At 36.3% G+C, this 18,382-nt stretch overlaps 1 protein-coding gene across 2 annotated transcripts in view; it reads right to left on the bottom strand.

The window, feature by feature from the left end:
- TMEM182 (transmembrane protein 182) overlaps positions 1–18,035 on the bottom strand; it is a 57,063-nt gene extending 39,028 nt beyond the window's left edge. Inside the window, exons 1-3 of one of the 2 annotated variants that reach the window (XM_047746317.1) lie at positions 17,710–18,035; positions 17,378–17,477; positions 15,644–15,742 (exon numbers count right to left, since the gene is read on the bottom strand). In XM_047746317.1, coding sequence (XP_047602273.1) covers positions 15,644–15,742; positions 17,378–17,477; positions 17,710–17,841 — 331 coding nt within the window. In that variant the 5' untranslated portion in view covers positions 17,842–18,035. The remainder of the gene's footprint in view (positions 1–15,643; positions 15,743–17,377; positions 17,478–17,709) is intronic. The other variant, XM_047746316.1, reaches the window with a different exon arrangement.
- Positions 18,036–18,382: the final 347 nt, after the last annotated feature.

Genomic DNA, 18,382 nt, shown 5'->3' with positions numbered 1-18,382 from the left:
ATAGCAAGGCTGTAGTAACACTGGTACACAAAGTCAGTTGATTTCTTATATACCAGCAATGAACAAATAAAATCTGAAATTAAAATCAAAATACCATTTATGTTAACACCCCTAAAATTAAATAGTTAGGTATAAATTGAACAAAATATGTACAAGATCTATATGAGGAAAACCAAAAAATGCTGATGAACAAAATCAAATGTCTAAACAAATGGAGAGATGCTCCATGTTCATTGGTAAGAAGACTCAGTATATCCTAAATTTAATTATAGATCCTATGTAATCCCAATAAAAATCCTAGCAGATTATTCAGTAGTTATTAACAAACCAATTCTAAAGTTTATATACAGAGGTAAAAGACCCAGAATAGCCAGAACAATGTTGAAGCAGAGGAACCAGGCTGGAGAACTGACACTATTTGACTTCAAGATTTACTATGAAGCTGTAATAACCAAGACAGTGTGGTACTGACAAAGAAATGGCATATATAGATCAATGGAACATAATATATAGCCCAGAAACAAATGTATATAAACATAGTCAACTGACCTTTGACAAAGGAGCAAAGACCATAAAACGGAGCAAGGAAAATGATACTGGAACAACTGGACATCAGCATGCAATAAATTGAATTTAGATACAAAACCTATACCCTTAAAGAAAATTAACTCAAAATGGATCATAGACCTAAAAGTAAAATGCTCAAACTATAAAACCCCCAGAAGATAATATAGGAGAAAACCTAGATGTCCTTGGGTATGGCCAAGACTTTTTAGATACAACACAAAGGCACAAACCAAATAATTGATAAACTCAACTTCATTAAAATTAAAAATTCTTTCACAAAAGACAATGTTAAAAGAATGGGAAGACAATTCAGAGTGGGAGGAAATATTTGCAAAAGACACATCCAATAAAAGACTGTGATTCAAAATATACAAAGAACTCCTAAAAATAAGAGGACAAAAAAAATCTAATTAAAAAGTAGACAAAGACCTTAACAGAAACAAAGATATAAAGACGGCAAATAAACTTATGAAAAGATGCAACACATTATATGGGATCAGGGAAATGCAAATTGAAGCAACAAGATACCATTACACACCTATTAAAATGGCCAAAGTCCAGAACATTGACAAGATTAAATTCTAGAGGATTAGAGCAGTAAGAAATCTCCACTCTAGTGAGAATGCAAAATGGTTCAGCTACTGCGCAGGAGGGTTTAGCAGTATTTTATAAAATGAAAGAAACCCTTGCCATTCTATCCAGCAATCATCCTCCTTGTATTCACCCAAAGGATTTGAAAAGTTGTGTCCACATAAAAACTTGCACGTGGATGACTACAGCAGCTTTATTCACAATGGCCCAAACTTGGAAGCAACCGAATTGTCCCTCGATAGGTAAATGGATAAATAAAATGTGACACAACCACCCAATGGAATATTATTCAGGGATGACAAGAAATGAGCTACCTGGCCATGAAAAGACATGGAAAAAATTTAAACACCTATCACTAAGTGAAGAAAAAACAATCTGAAAAGGCAGCACGCTGTATGATTAAACACAATATTACATTCTAGAAAACGTAAAATTATAAAGACCGTAAAAAGATCAGTGGTTGCCGGATGTTGGGGTGGAGCGGAGGTGAACAGGCAGAGCACTAAGGATTTTTTAAAAGATTTTATTTATTTATTTGAGACAGAGAATAAGGATGAGGGGGGCAAGAGACAGAGGGAGAAGCAGGCTCCCTGCTAAGCAGGGAGGCCGATGTGGGGCCTGTTCCAAGGACCCTGAGATCATGACCTGAACCAAAGACAGATATTTAACTTACTGAGCCACCCAGGTACCCCAGAACAGAGGATTTTTAGGGCAGTGAAATTATGTTATATGATAACATAATAATGGATACAAAATGTATCATTATACATTTGTCTAAACCCATAGAATATACAACATCAAGAGTAAGCCCTAAAGTAAGTTACGGACTTTGGTAATTATGAGGTCTCAATGTAGTTTCATCAGTTGTAACAAATGTACCATGCTGGTGGGGGATGTTGATAATAGGGACGGCCTGCATGTGTTGGAACAGTGGGTATATGAAAAGTCTCTCTATCTTCTCTCAATCTTGCTGTGAATCTAAAATTGCTCTAAAAATTGTCTTCAAATAGAAAAGAGATAGCTTAGCAGACTTGATTAAAAAAAATCTTCTAACCAAATGTCTGCAACTCACTTCAAATATAATAATTTAGAAATATTGAAAATAAAAAAGTGAAAAAATATATAGCACATAAATATCAATTCAAAGAATGAAGGAGTGGGCTATTCTTAGATAAAATAGATTTTAGAATAAAGAAAATTACTGGCAATATTAAATAATGATAAAAGGATGATTCTACCAAAAAGACATAGCAACACTAAATGTGCATGCATCTGACAAAAAGCAGGAAAATATGTGAAGCAAAAACTGATAGAAATGAAAAGGGAAGCAGATAAACCCACAATTATAGCTGGAGACTTCTGTATCGCCTCTCTCCAATTACCAGAACAGCTAGACAGGAAACGAGCCAGAATACAGAAGAACTTAACAACGCCATCAACAGATAGCCTCCAACTGACATTCAGAGCACATTCCATTCAACAACAATACCTTTTTTCAAATGTCATGGAATACACAGAAAAACAGACCATATCCTAGGTCACAAAACAAACCTTATTAAATTTAAAAGAATTTAAATTGTATGCAGTATAGTCTTTGATCACAAGGGAATCAAACTAAATATTAATAACAGAAAGATTGAAAGAAAATCTTCAAACTCTTGGAAACTAAACAATACACTTCTAAATAATCTATGAGTCAAACAATCAGTCACAAGGGAAATTAAACAACACACTGAGTTGAATGAAAATAAAAATAAATAGTATCAAAAGTGTGGGAAGCCGGGGTGCCTGGGTGGTACAGTCTGAAAGAAACCAGCTCTTGGTTTCTGCTCAGATCACAGTTTCAGAGTGGTGAGATCCAGCCCCACATGAGGTTCCATGCTCAGTACAGACTGTGCCTGTTTCTCTCTCCTTCTCCCTCTGTCCCTCCCCACTCTCTAAAATAAATAGATAAATCTTAAAAAAACAATAACAACAACAACAAAAAAAAACAAAAAACAACTGTGTGAAACAGCAAAAGCAGTGCTAAGAGTGAAATCTCTACCTGTAAATGTTTATATTAGAAAAGAGGATAAAATATCAATAATCTAATCTTTCACCTCAAGAAAGTATAAAAAGAAGAGCAAGACAAATCTAAAGCAATCAGAAAGAAGGAAATAAGAAAAGGAATAGGTCAATGAAATTTAAAACAGAAAATCAATAGAAAAAAATGAAAAAAAAGCATCTTTGAAAAGTTCAATAAAATTAACAATCTTCTAACAATACTGACAAAATAAAAATAAGACACAAACTGCCAATATCAGGAATGAAAACATGGGATATCACCATATATACTGCATTTATAAAAAATAATAAGGGAATATTTTGAACTCTATACATACAAATTTTACCACTTAGATGAAATGAACCAATTCCTAGAAAAACACAAACTGTCACAAATCACATGTTAAATACATAATCTGAATAGCCCTGTAATTATTGAGGAAATTAGATTTATAATTTTAAATTCCCTGAAAGTCAAATCTCCTGACCCAGATGATTTCACTAGTAAATTATATCAGATATATACATTTAAAGAGAATTAGTACCAATTCTCCACAATCTCTTCCTGAATACAGAAGAGAAGACACTTCCCAATTTACTTTATGAAATCGTTACTACAGATATTTAACCTAGATGAGCAGTAAAAAAAGGAAAACTACAGATCAATATCCTTCATAAATACAGATGCAAAAATCCTTAATAAAATACTAACATAGAATTCAGCAATGTGTAAAAAGAAATATTTATCATGAACAAATGTGGTTTATTCCTATGACAAGAGGCTGGCTCAGTATCTGAAAATCAAGAAATGTAATACACAATATTAATATGATAAAGAACAATAGTATTGTGACCATATCAACTGATGCAGAAAAAAATTTAATAAAATTCAACATCCATTTATGACAAAAATGCTCAGGACATAAAGAGTAGAGGGAAACATGCTAGAGTTAATAAAGAACCTCTGCAATAAATAAATAAATAAAATCTATAGCAACATCATACTTAAGGAAAAAATACTGAACTTTTTCTCCTGAAGACTAGAAATGAGGCAAGACTGTCTGCTCTGACTGTTGTTATTCACCATAATACTGGAAGCTATCGTGCATGCAATAAGGCAAGAAAAGGAAATAAAAAGCATAGGTTTACATGCAAGCAAGGAAGAAATAAAACTGTCCCTATATGCCAATGACATGACTCTTTATACAGAAAATCCCAAATAATGTACAAAAAATAAAAATAAAGCAAACAAAAACATCCTAAAGCTACTAAGTAAATTTAGCAAGGTCTCATAATATAATGTAAACATTAAAAATCAATTATAATTCTATTATCAATAAACACATAGAAACCACAATTTAAAACATATTAGCAGTTGCAATTGCTCAAAAATTGAAATACTTAGATGTAAATCTAGTAGTGCACATTCAGGATTTATAAGCTGAAAACTATAAAATGCTGATGTAAGAAATTTGAAAAGATCTTAATAAATGGAAAAATATATTGCATTCACAGACTGGAAGACAACATAATAAAGATGCAACAAAATAAAATTAATTCTTCCCAAATTGATAGAGGCAATTCTATCATCCAAGAAAGATTTTTTTATAGATATAGGAAAGACTATCCTAAATTTCATATTGAAATGCAAACAATCTAGAATAGCTAAAATAATTTTTAAAAAGAACCTAATAGGAGGAATCATTCACTCCAACTTTAAGATAGAGCTAAACTCATGAGGATGATGTGGCACTGGCAGACAGACCAACATATAGATCAGCAGAACAGGACACATAATCCAGAAATAGTCCCACACAAGTATAACTAATTATATTTTAACAGGTGTACAGAGGCAATTCAATGGGGGAAAAGACAGCCTTTCCAACAAATGGTGCTAAAGCAATGGAACACACATTTGAAAAATTGTAAATCATACACTCCACACAAAAGTAACTCAAACTGGATCATAAACTTAATGTAAAACATAAAACTTAAAAACTTTTGGAAGAAAATGGGAGAAAATCTTCAGAACCTGGGGCTTCGTAAACAGTTCTCAGACATAACACCAGAAGTATGATCCATAAAAGAAAAATTCCATAAATTAAACTTCATCAAAATTTGCAACTCTTACTCTGTGAAAGACCTTGTTAAGGTTATGAAAAGACAGGCTACAGATTGGGAAGACAAACTACTCAATAGAAGACTCATATCTAGAAAATATTAAAAAATCTCAAAATTCACAATAATAATCATTTGATTAGAAAATATGTTGATAATTATTGTGCCCAGTTTGGCAGCACATATACTAGAAAATATGCTGATAACTATTGTAAATGTTTGGAAATTTCTATAATGAAAAATTTTTAAAAACTACAAAAAGGAAAAACTGGTATTTAAGGTACCTAGCAGTCTGGATATAAGGGTTGTATTTTATTGTGCTGTGTTATAGGTATTGTCCACTTGATAGATTTCCTTACTGGTTGTTAAATAATTTTAAAAGGACCATGCTAGATTCAGACAAATTTTTACTTACTAATGTCTTTGTGTTAGCCATCTGGAATATAGCAAACTTCCTCCTTTGTCTGCCTGAATCCACATTTGACTTTCTACAGTCTGTTAACACTGCAATAACTGGAGAAATTCTTTTACAACACAAATTAGCTCAAAACCATCCATTAACCCCCTTCTCCTCTCTTTCAGAACATGAGCCAAGGTCCTTACACTGGCCCAACCTCCCCCACACCATCCACTTCCCTCACCATCTCCTCTACTCTCTACTCACTGTATCTCTTCCTGCGGTGCTAGCTACTTTTGTGTTCTTTGCACCCATCAGGCACGTTCTACCCTCTAGGCTTTACATCTCATGTTCCCTTTACCTGGAACACTCTTCTGGACATCATATGGTTCACTTCCTCACTTTCTACAAGTGTCCACTCCATATCATTTTCTCAGAGCCAAACTTCCCTCTAACCACATTACTGAGTTCTTATCACCCTCACATCTGTCAGTCCCTTGTCTCCAGCCTCTTTCCATGTTTTGTTTTTCCAAGGCACTGTCATCTTCCAACATGCTCTAAATTGACTTATTTTATCTTGCCTTATGTGTATCCCCTCTCCAGAATGTCAGCCCAATGGGGACAGAGATTTCCTTTTGTTTTGTGCCCTGTTGCTCCCCAGAACCTAGAACAGTGCCTGGCACACAGTACATGCTCGATAAATATTTGTTGAATGAATTTTAATCAAAATTACTAGATAAACAGTGGCAAAGCTTGGCCAATACAGATGGTAGTATTAACTATCTTGTACCAGGATGATGGTGATCTGCTAAGGATAATGATAATGAACACTAGTTTTGAAGTCCTTATTCTTTGCCAGAAACTCTACCAAGTGCTTGATGTGACTACACACACACGCGCACGTGCGCACACACACACACACATACACACTTCAAAGAGAAGGAAGCATTTCACTGGGGAAGTTGTGATGAATTTACCTGCCCTCATGAGGACTTATTTCCAGTGCTCTAAATTGGTATATTGCCATAAAAGTAGTTGACATTTATTGAATACCAACAACATGGCAACTACTCTGCTAAGCACTTGTATTATTATCTCTTCTCATTTTAACAACTGTGTGGGTTAATACTATACTAATCTTCCCTTTACCAACAAGTACAGTGAGCTTTGTGGAGATAAAGAAGCCAGAGCCAGGAAACACTGGCTCCAGGTAGTGAACACAGACACACCGGCTGGAAGTTCAGCTTGTAACTCCCACAGAACTCTTACCACAAAAGTCAGCCCCTGTGCTAAGTACTCTCTGTATAGCATCCACCTAGTCCTCAAAAGAGGGATCAAGGAACCACGACAGGTAAGCTAGATGACAGAGCCCCATTCCGTCAGGGCTGGCCAACTCAAAACAGACATCACCTCTCTGGTCACCTTATTTAATACTGATATTGCCTCTACACATACACTATCACCTTTTATTCCCCTCCAAGTACCTGACTGACTGATTTTGTCTACCATCTGCCTCCCCCCCAAAATGAAAGCTTCACAAGGGCAAGAATTTAGGGCTGACACTAAAGCACCCAGAACAGTGCCCAGGATACAGTAATGCTTTGACATTTTTTTTTCCATTGGATTAAGTAAATCTCTTTCCTAAGAAAAGATCCACAGCTTGAAGCAGAAGCAGTAAAATTTAAAGGTAAGAGAGACCCACAGAAGCTCCTTGCTCCCTTTTTTGTCTGCATATTCTGCATGGAAGAAGGAAACTAACCATTATTTATGTGCTTTTGAGCCATGGAGCCTTGGAGGTGGGCACAGAAAGTACACAGTGTGACTATAATCCTGAAGAAGAGCTTGGGTCCTCAGAAGTGTTAGCAATGAATATCTACAGTGCCCCAGTAGTTTTCGTCAGGGGTGATTTTGTGCCCACCCACTCTAGAACATTTGGCTACGTTAAGAGACATTTTTGACGGGCACAACTGAGGGGTGCTACTGGCATCAAGTGGGTAGAGGCCAGGGTGTCACTAAACATCCTCCAATGCATGGGATAGTTCCACAACAAAGAATTATCTGGCCCAAAATGTCAATACTACTAAGGCTAAGATAGCCTGGCACCAAGAGTTTCTCTATGACTGGAGGAGATTTCTACTTCTGAGTATGGCTGACATTTTAATAGATATCACCAGAAGCCTCCATAGAGGCTGGAGCCTGTCCTCCATGAAGGGAAGCCAAGCCATATGCACGGTCTTATTTACAGAAGGTAATCTCCCCCATGAGTGCAGGGATGTTATATAAGCTGTCAATCAATCCTTAGATGTACATGAATCAATTGCAGGGAACACAAAATAACACCCTCTGAAAGAGTGATTTTTAATTTCAGCCTTGATATTGGGCCCTGGAACTGTATCCTCATGAGCTGCAGCTGTGGAAGGTTGAGTGAGCTGCCCTGTGGGTGCCTCCAACCTGAATGCAGGGGAGACTTCCCTGGGTCACAGATTAAAAAGTCAGCCAGAAATCGGGAACTGCGGGCACCCTGTAATATCGCACTGTTTCTGTGGCCATGGCTGTGTAATCCCCAATGTCTGAATGAACAGTAGGACACGGAGTAGATGTTAAGGTGTCTCTCAATATTTAGGTACTTGACATTTATGATAAAAAGAAAAAGGACCTGTAATTTCCATCATATTTTGCAGTGTAGTTTTTTTTCCTATACAACTAAAGCAGAACAGAAGGAAGTTTGATAAATTTAAGACAATGTCCAGATTTACCATATTTGAACATGAGAAAATTAGGAAATAAGACCCAGCTACACCAGCATTATTGATCAGGAAGCTGGAAGTCATCCCAATGAAATTAGGTACCTAGGACATGCTGATATATCTTCTTAGTTATTTAAGTATTTTCATTAACTTTAGACTCAAATCTTAATTTGTTTCTGTGCTGTTTAAAATTGTCAAATATAAGGGTATTTATGTTTGATTTTACCTTGCATAAGGCAAAATGTGTGTGTGATTTTTTTTTAATTTTGTTTATTTATTTGACAAAGAGAGAGAGAGATCACAAGTAGGCAGAGAGGGAGGCAGAGAGAGAAGGGGAAGCAGGCTCCCTGCTGAGCAGAGAGCCTGATGTGGGACTTGATCCCAGGACCCTGGGATCATAACCTGAGCCAAAGGCAGAGGCTTAACCCACTGAGCCACCCAGGTGCCCTGTGTAAATCCTGTGCCCTTGTGGACTCCAAGTCCAAGTCCAAGCTGCTGGCTAATCACAAAGGTCTCAACTTCCTTGCTGCCCATTCCTTAAACATTCTGTATGAGGGTTCACACCCCCATCATTCTGATGCTCTGCCCCCTTTATGAGCATCTCTGCTTTCTGACCTCTCCTCTTGGAAAAGGAGAAGGAGAAGGAAACCTGAGGAAGGGCTATTGTCAGGTGACAGAACGTGCAGGAAAATGGAATGGTTCCCTGAGGGAGGAAGGGCACTACCAGGAAGGAGGGCAGGGCCTTAAGGTCCGATCCAAGGGAACTGGAAGTAAGCAGGAGTGAGATACAGAGCAGCAGGCCTATACGTCTCAGGCCAAACCAGCAGAGCAGGCGGGATTAGGTTTAGAAAGAGATGCCTCTGTAGCTGAGTCTTCAGTGTAGACAGCTATCAGTGGTCATGAAAACTCTTGCTTTATCCCATCTTATCCAATTCCTTCATGCCCCTCTCATTCCCAGTCACTCTGCATTTGTCACTGAGGGCTACCAACTCCTTCCCAAGAATCTCTCCACCACCAAACCCTGTGACAGGGCTGACAGCCTCCTCATCAGCTGACTTCTCAAGGCTTCTTTTTCTTTCTCCTTTGTGGGTGGTTCTATGCTTCTTTCTTTCTCCCCCTAAGTATAATTGAAATTTTACCATCTCTTTTTCTATGACATTTTTCTTAAAGATTATACCTTATATCAAAAACTACCTCTGTGGGTATTATGCTTAGCGAAATTAGTTAATCAGAGAAAGACAACTATCATATGATCTCCCTGATATGAAGAAGTTGAAGGGTAAAGTGGGGGGTTTGGGGGGATAGGAAAAGAATAAATGAAACAAGATGGGATTGGGAGGGAGACAAACTATAGGAGACTCTTAATGTCACAAAACAAACTGAGGGTTGCGAGTGGGGGGAGGGGAGTAGGGAGAGGGGGGAGGGGGGAGGGGGGCAGGGAGCGGGTGGGAGGGTTGTGGACGTTGAGGAGGGTATGTGCTATGGTGAGTGCTATGAAGTGTGTAAACCTGGCGATTCAGACATGTACCCCTGGGGCTAATAATACATTATATGTTTATTAAAAAATTAAAAAATTTTTAAAAACTACCTCTGTAATGTCTCATCAGTATCTGCTCTCCTAGTTAAGGTCTTTCAAGGGAAGTCAGTTCTACATAGCAAGTTATGGGTTGAATTATTTTGCAATGGTGTTTTACCATCAAACCAACTTTAAAATGTTGAAGTCCAAACTAAATCCCCATCCTCCACTTTCAAATGTGACTCCCTCCTCCTACTGCTCATATTTCTGCCCTCCTTACCAAATGTTCTTATCTGAAGTCATGCACAGTTCAGGGCTTGCTGGCAAGCAATGAGGTACCATGGCATGACACAACAACAAAGAAAACCTATCCCTACCTTCTGATTCACCATTCACACTTCTGTAAATATAATCCAAAGAATTAATACAAATTATGACATGGTACAGGCATAAAATTATTTTTATTTTAAATGTTTTTTCCCTGTTATTTTTTTATTACATTAGTTTTAATGTGGAAGTAGTAACTAACATATTTAAAATTTTAAAAATCATTAGGTAAAAATGTGGAGAAGTGCTTGCTAACTTAGAAAGGATAAATGTTTATAACAATTAAAACTATGTAAAATATACATATAAAAGGATTGGTAAGAAATACTCTAAAATAGTATTTATCAATGGGATGGAGGTGACTATCTTACCCTTTATTGCACATTGTTTAAATTGTTTAAGTGTTTATGCCTTCTTCAAAAGGGAACTTCTTCATCATCTTAGATTCCTCCAGCTTTGTTTTGTTTAGCTACCTAGTTTTACATATTAACTCTTTTTTAAAATTTTTTTTTAATTTTTAAAAATATTTTATTTATTTATTTGGCAAGGAGAAAGAGTACAAGCAGGGAGAGCAGCAGGCAGGGGAAGAAGGAGAAGCTGAGCAGAGAGCCCCCAGTGGGGCTCCATCCTAGGACCCGATATCATGATCTGAGCCAAAGGATGACACTTAACCCAGGCATCCCTACACATTAACTCTTTAAATAAACCTATAACCATTATTCCCTTTTTATCCTTGCTGCCCTGCTCTCATTGGCCCTGAGGACATGTTGACCCTTTAAGGGATCAGCACTTGCTCCTAGCCCTTCTCCCTTATCCTCCTCTGACTAGAGAGCTGGTAACTCTAGGTCCCAGCCCACCGAAGCCACATGACACTGCCCTGATGACTACAGCATTGGCAGAAATCTACTGGAGAATTCTAGGGACAGCCTGCTCTTCTGAAGGTGGAAGAGCATAGCTTCAACTGTGCATTTTTTAGCTTGTTAGTTTCCTATCACTTACAACCTAATACATGGCTCACTAATATCTTGCCTACCTTTCTCCTTCCTGTTCTAGTCTTCTATAATCTGCTTTGCCTTACAATTTTGTGTAAGGGTGAAGAAAGAGAAGACCGGAAAAGAATACAAAATAAATAAACATTGACAATAAATGCAAAGGACAGCTGACATGTGAAAGCAGTGTTGAAGACGGAAAAATTATTTTAAAAAGTATGAAAAACAATTTAAGAGTAATCTAAGTCACTTAGTAAAGGCTTGAAAAATTCCTACACACACCAACAGTTCCTTAGGGCACCAGGATGAATACCACAGTATAGGGTAGCAACGAGGCTCTCCCAAAGTTTTCATTTAGCATTCAGTCTCTAGTGGGTACACCAGTGAGCCAAACACAAAAGATGTCACTGCCATGGAGCTTAGAGTTGAACTGGGAAGCAAATACATGAACAAAATAATTACACAAGCAAACAAAATCTGTGCTATGGAAAGTCAAATTCAAGTATGGCTCAGTCAGTAGAGCATGCAACTCTTCATCTCAGATTTGTGAGTTCTAGACCCACATTGAGCATAGAGCCTCCACCCACGCCCCACCCCCCAAAAAAAGAATGGTTTTGATAAAGGAGAACCTGGTCTATTTACTAGTGGAGCAGACAGCTGGCAAGGAAAACTTCCTTAAGAAAACTGACCTATGCACTAGCTTGAAGGATGAGCCTGCTTGTTAGAGAAACAAAGGGAGGAGGGGCAGGGAAGAAAGGAAGAGCTTTTGGAGTGGAGGGACACTACATCCAAAGCCCCCGAAGAATGAGGGCAAACACTGATTCTGAGAAACACAAGAAAGGTCATGGTGTGTGTGTTTGTTCCAACTCACCAAGAAAAGGAAAAATTACTTTCATATATTCTGCTTAAGAAGAAAACCAAGGAGCTTTTGCACTAAGTCATTCCATAGAGATACATAAGCATTTACTAAGTACCATGCACTATACTAGGTTCTGGGATATAAATATGAGTAGGATACATTCTGTGCCTTTAGGGACTTCCAACAAATAATAAAGAAACTAAACAATTGCAGTCGCTTATAATGAGCACTTTGGTGTAGGTGTGGCCAAAGGCTGTGGGGACAACAACAAAATGATTAATTCATTCAGAGGCTCAATTACCTAGAAAATTAATCTATGTTCTGTACATCATTACCAAATGATACTGAATAAAAGAAATATGACTGAGTCTAATCATGAAACGAACCACAAAATCTAAATTCTGACAGATATCAAAAGGTAATGGAATTGTTTAAAAGACTTTGAAGTACACAACCCTACTTTAACAACCTCTCTAGGCTTGGGCAACCATTCAAATAACCAGATTTGTGCATAAAGAAATTTTAGGATATGTGTTTGAGGCAAAGATAAATAAAGGAAACACTGAATTAGACCTCATCAGGATCAGATAGAGAAGTAGAAAAGGCCAACATAACATTAAAATCCTTCTTTTGTTGAGATCCAATGAAAAGACTTGTACTTGAGTTAATGGCAAACATTAAAATCTACCTTTTCATTCACTTAGTTTATATGATTATCAATAAACAAAATCCAGAGACTTGGGCCTTTGCATTAGTTCTGCCAATAATCAGCTGTGTGAAAACAGAATCACGTGGTTTCTCTGAATCTCAGTCTCCGTATTATGAAATAGAATAATTTCATCATTTGTATCTGATGATTGCAAAACAGTCTTCCAGAAAAATTAGATACCACTCTTTTATTTTCACTGATTTCAATACTGGCTGACTACAAGTACAAGAGCTCAGGAGAATACAGAGCCATTTTACCAATTATTTGCCAGGCTGGAAAGCACAGATTTTACAAATAATACTTTGAATTTAGCCGAGATAAATTAGCAAATGTATAATGCCTGATCATTATAAGGCTACATGAAGCCAAAGAGTGGCTATGGAGTCCAGTAAAGACTAGATGGTCTCACTAACTAGGAAACATGTACATTCAATCAGGTAAAACCCTTCTAATGATATCTATGGCCCTTCTCTTGGATAAAGGAAATCATAAGAAAAAACCACCCAAATATAATGTCAGATATCATTGTACATTATTATGAAGGTAAATGAAATATGTGTATGCTATTTCTATTGTAGGACATACTTTTTCCCATCTCAGTCATTTTTGCTAAAGTGTTTGATAAAGTTGCTTAAAGTGAATAGGGAGTTACAATATATGAGCCAAAGAGGAATCTGCTAATTTAAAACAAACAAAAAAATTGGAATATGGTTTTGTCATCAGATCCAAAAAATGACACAGTAATTATATGCAGTGCTATACAATAATTCTAAGCATAATTGCAGTATAATTTTTATGACATGCACTTTCTCATCATAATTGTTATGTTTAGATCATGTCACCTTGTTTTTAAAGTTCTCTTCTATTTCCTTAAGGTGCGGGCTTTTCAAATATGTAGAGTCATTTAAAATATATGTACCCCACAATACCTATCTCATCACAGGACCTGAACATATGAGTATCAACAGAAATCCTAATATTTATGCAAATACCTAATGTTGTGGAAAGTCAACCCCGTACAATTTCTTAGTCCATTTTACAAAAATAAGAATGTCAGGGGAATACTTATTTTGCAACTTTTTGTAATACAAAATGATTTCTCCTACTCTTTGCTATGCCTTCTTTCTCTTATCAATGAGAAGGTCCATGTCACACAGGATGCAAAGGGCTTTGAGAAATGGGAACTGCCTTGTGCAGTTTTCAATGGGAAAGAGCATCCACACTGCAAGTTCTCAAGGCCAAAAGCCACAGGCATTTTAAGCACAAGCAACTTTGATGGATAAGCATGGCTGTGTGTCAGTGCACCTCTTTTCCTATCCAGACCCCACATCCACTACATAAAATGTCATGTTAATCATGTGATCTAAGCAGATGGTATATCTTTTGAAGAACTTAAAATTATAAGGTATAGAAACACATATTTTTATAGAAAATTTTAAAAAAATGATATATGCCGTAAAGATTTGTTAAGATTTGTGATGGTTAATCTTATGTGTTAATTTGGTTAAACCTACTCATAATGGGGGTGGGCCTCATCCAATCAGCTGAAGGCATTAAGAATAAAGACTGAAGTCTCCTTAAAGACATTCTACCAGAGTTTCCACCCTTAAGAGTCAAGACTGCAATGGCAACTCCTATCCAGTCTACAGGCTTGCCTTACAGATTGTAGACTTGCCAGCCTCCACAATGGCATAAGACAATTCCTTAAAATCTCTCCATCAGTCCATTAATCCACCCATCCATCAATCAATCAATCATCCTCACTCCCCAACCTTCATCCCCACCTGTATACCTCCTACTGGTTCTCTGGAGAATACTGACTAAACAAGTCTATCCAGAACATTCAATATATTATTATCTTCTAAAAAACAAATATTTTTGTTCCTGTTTATGACATTGGTAAATTCTGAACCAACTCTTAGTTTTAAGATTATGATAAACACTCTATATTAAAAATTTCATGAAACCAGCTAAGAATAAAGCTGACATATTGAGCTTAAGTACTTTCTCTAAAACTAGATTTAAGCATATATTATCTACTTTTTGTACAAACTAAGTTTGTGTACTTTCTATAGAACAAATAGTATGAAAAGACAAAAGAAACTAGGTAATTATGACTCTCAGTTAATGATATTTGACTGTTCTTCTCCAAGTTATCACATATAACAAAGTTCAGTCATTTCATAGGAAAACAGTAATATAATCATATTTGTATGTGCAAGAGCTACAAAAACAATGTTGTAAAAGTAGGGTATATATTATGATTACTTGTTGTTGTAAAACTAGTTTCAGGTCAGTTCTTCCTAGTATCATTATTTCCACATCATAAAACACACTTAAAAATATCTTTATAAGTAGCAAGTAAATTACAATGGCTTTACTTTTATTTATATATTTTTAAAGATTTTTATTTATTTATTTGGCAGAGAAAGAGAAAGCATAAGCAGCGGAAGTGGCCAGCAGAGGGAGAGGGAGAAGCAGGCTCCCCACTAAGCAAGGAGTCTGTTGGGGGGTTTGATCCCAAGACCCTGGGATCATGACCTGAGTTGAATGCAGATACTTAACCAACTGAGCCACCCAGGTGCCCTACAATGGCTTTACTTTAAAACCTAAATTATATTCAATTAGAATTATAAATGGTATATTATAAAGGCCTCCTATTGTTTTATATATAACAGATTGATACCAGAGAAAATATTGAAATGATATATGTTAATTTTTTTTTTTTTTTCAAAAAAACAAGTCCCTCTCAGAGGCATTCGGTGGACAGAGGTACTTACTAATAGCAGAATCATAGGAGGTTGAGTTGTGCTCTCCCCTCATAAAGGGATATGGCGACAGGTAAGCATGTGCACAGTTCTTGGATGCTGGCTGATTGGCTAGAAAGGAGACCAAACAGAGGTAGTTGTTATTGAGAAAATGAGAGAAGACCTGTTCCTAACACAAGAGAAATGTGGGATCTGGGGCACACAAGCTAAACAAACTGCAGGTTAGATCAACAAGTTCAGAGAACAGTTCAATGAGGGGGAAAAAAACTCTCATTAAGCAGCTCAGGGGACCTGGAAAGTGGATTCATCTAAAATACCTAGCTCATGACATAGTTCAGTGCAGAGAATGCCCCTAATATCACCTTAAAATTAAAGACACTACACTTCATTTATTTTCAAAAACATATTCTCTAGTTCCTAATTTGATGTTTAGTGCACAGTAAGTATTCAAAAAGTAATTGTTTTAAAAATCTAATAAATTTAGATTTAACCTTGATCAGTTCTGAATAATATAAAAAGTATTCTATATTCTATTTTTAGGGAAAAGATGGAAATGATAGGTCATACAAGTTAATAATCCAAATGCATTTTTAGTATTTGGAAAAAATACAAGAAAAAACTTTTATGTTGTTTGAAAACTTGAAGATTTCATTGCGTACTCTTTAAGGAGTGAAATTCTTCCTTCCTCTAATCCTTGGAAAAGTTTTCCTCTTGCATAGTCTGATTTATTCTATCAGTCTAAATAGTTTTCATTGGAAGACACTTCTCTTCCCCAAAATGTCTGTAAGAAAGCCTGTCAACTATTTCTTGCAAAATTTCATCTCATTATTACTTGGTTCCTTTTACGCATGCCTACTTGCTGTCAGCTTGCTTGTCTTCCAAGATCTCATATTTTTATTATGTATTCTTTATTATATATATAAATGCCATATTTTGATAAATCACAGGAGTATATACCATATTTTGATATATCGCAGGAGTATATGATAAGGAGACTAATAATTTCAGCCTACAATAACCTTTGGGGTAAGATAAAAGCTAGTTATTTTCAAAGATTAATATAATATAGGAAATACAGTGAAAAGAATGTATCATATTTTTAAGAGGCTTTTCTACTTCAAAAGAGAACTTTCAAGTTTCTATGAGAGAATGCAAACATCAAAAGCCAGGCATTTCTTCATATTGTCAACAAACTTGGTTAAAGCCCAAACAGAGTGAGCTTTCATCCACTGCGGCTGGTAATTAAGTTTTATTATTTAAAAAGATTTTTTTTTAACTTTAAAGTCATGAATATAAAATAACACATCTCTATTTCTAAATTTTAAAATTTGACGTTTTGAGGGATAACCAAATATATATATATATATATATATATATATATATATATATATATTTGCAATATAGCAATAATAGACATTTGAGAAAAATTCTATAGGTAATATCAAGGGGTTTTGTTTTTTGTTTTTATTAAAGTTAGGGTATTTTAAATCAGAACAAGAAAACAGCATATAATTCAGTTTTGCCATAAATATCCAGACTCTTACTTTAGGTTAGAAAATAAAATAATTATTCATGTAGCCATTTCTACCTACTGAAAAGAACCACTTCATGAGTCTTTTGAAGGTGTCCTATCAAGATTCTATAGTTAAGAATCCAATCCTATCTTGTAAATGATCTGTACTAAATAAGAAGCTGTTCATTCTTATTTTAATGACAAGGGGGAAAATAAAGCTAAATTGTACTTACTGTACCAGAACTTCCAGATACTGGAATCATTCTCTTCCACAATCCCATTAAACCAACATCTCCAGAAGAATCCTTCATGGTGGAAAGTGATGTTCTCTATCTACACAGAAGACAAATGAAGTAACTTGCCATCAACACAAAGTACATTACTTAAGTTACCATATCCAGGAAAATGTTAAAGCAATGTATTTTATCCCAAATAGTAATGGTCAGTAGCTTTCTACCTATCTCTTCTGTGAAGAAATAGGCACTCCACGACTACTCTCTGATTTCAAGAGGAAGGCTATCCTCATCTCTACCAAGTACATCAGTATTTGGAAGAAGAAACGCACATTCTGTTCACCTGAACACTTCCCCACTTCAGTTGCAAGAAGCCAATAATCCGATCCAAAGGCCACCAAAAAGAGTAAAACCCCCAAAGCACCAAAGAGAGCCCCAAAGAAGATGGCAATATTTAGTCTCATTTTCAAGGCACTGGTTTCCCTTTAAATAAAATAAGAAATTTTAAAATGGCAGACACTTAGCTTCTCAATTAAAAAAAGAAAACAAAAGAAAAGAAGAAGAAAGATTTTTTGAGTAAGCAGGATCTTCTTGAGACACCTCTCCTAGCTCATGTTGTGGTGGCTTCTCACTTACACCCCGTGGGTGGATTTGTGTTCCCTTTGCTCTCCCCTGGAGGGAATCCAGCCCAGCAGCTGAGAATGGCCAGCTATTTTAGGATACTGATTGAGGAGCTGTCTCTCTCCCATGGGGATCAAAAAATAGCTGACCTTCCCTTGACTGTAGAGAGGAGTATCAGGAGCTGGTTAGAATGAACATTATTGCTGTTGGGTGATCCATAGAAGTGGAAAGACGATGCAGTGGTATGAAGTCATTGGCAGTATTGGCCCACCATCTTAAGTGTCTGAACAAGCCTCTCTTAGTCTAGAATGACCATTACAACCCCAAAGCCAAAGACACTTAAGACTCTCTTTGAAGATAGATAAATAACAGCTATAAGAAACC

The sequence above is a fragment of the Lutra lutra genome, chromosome 9 (assembly GCF_902655055.1).
Source record: "Lutra lutra chromosome 9, mLutLut1.2, whole genome shotgun sequence".
NCBI classification, from domain to species: Eukaryota; Metazoa; Chordata; class Mammalia; order Carnivora; family Mustelidae; genus Lutra; species Lutra lutra.
The sequence above is the reverse complement of the archived record's forward strand: the minus strand, read 5'-3'. Positions and strand labels throughout refer to the sequence as shown.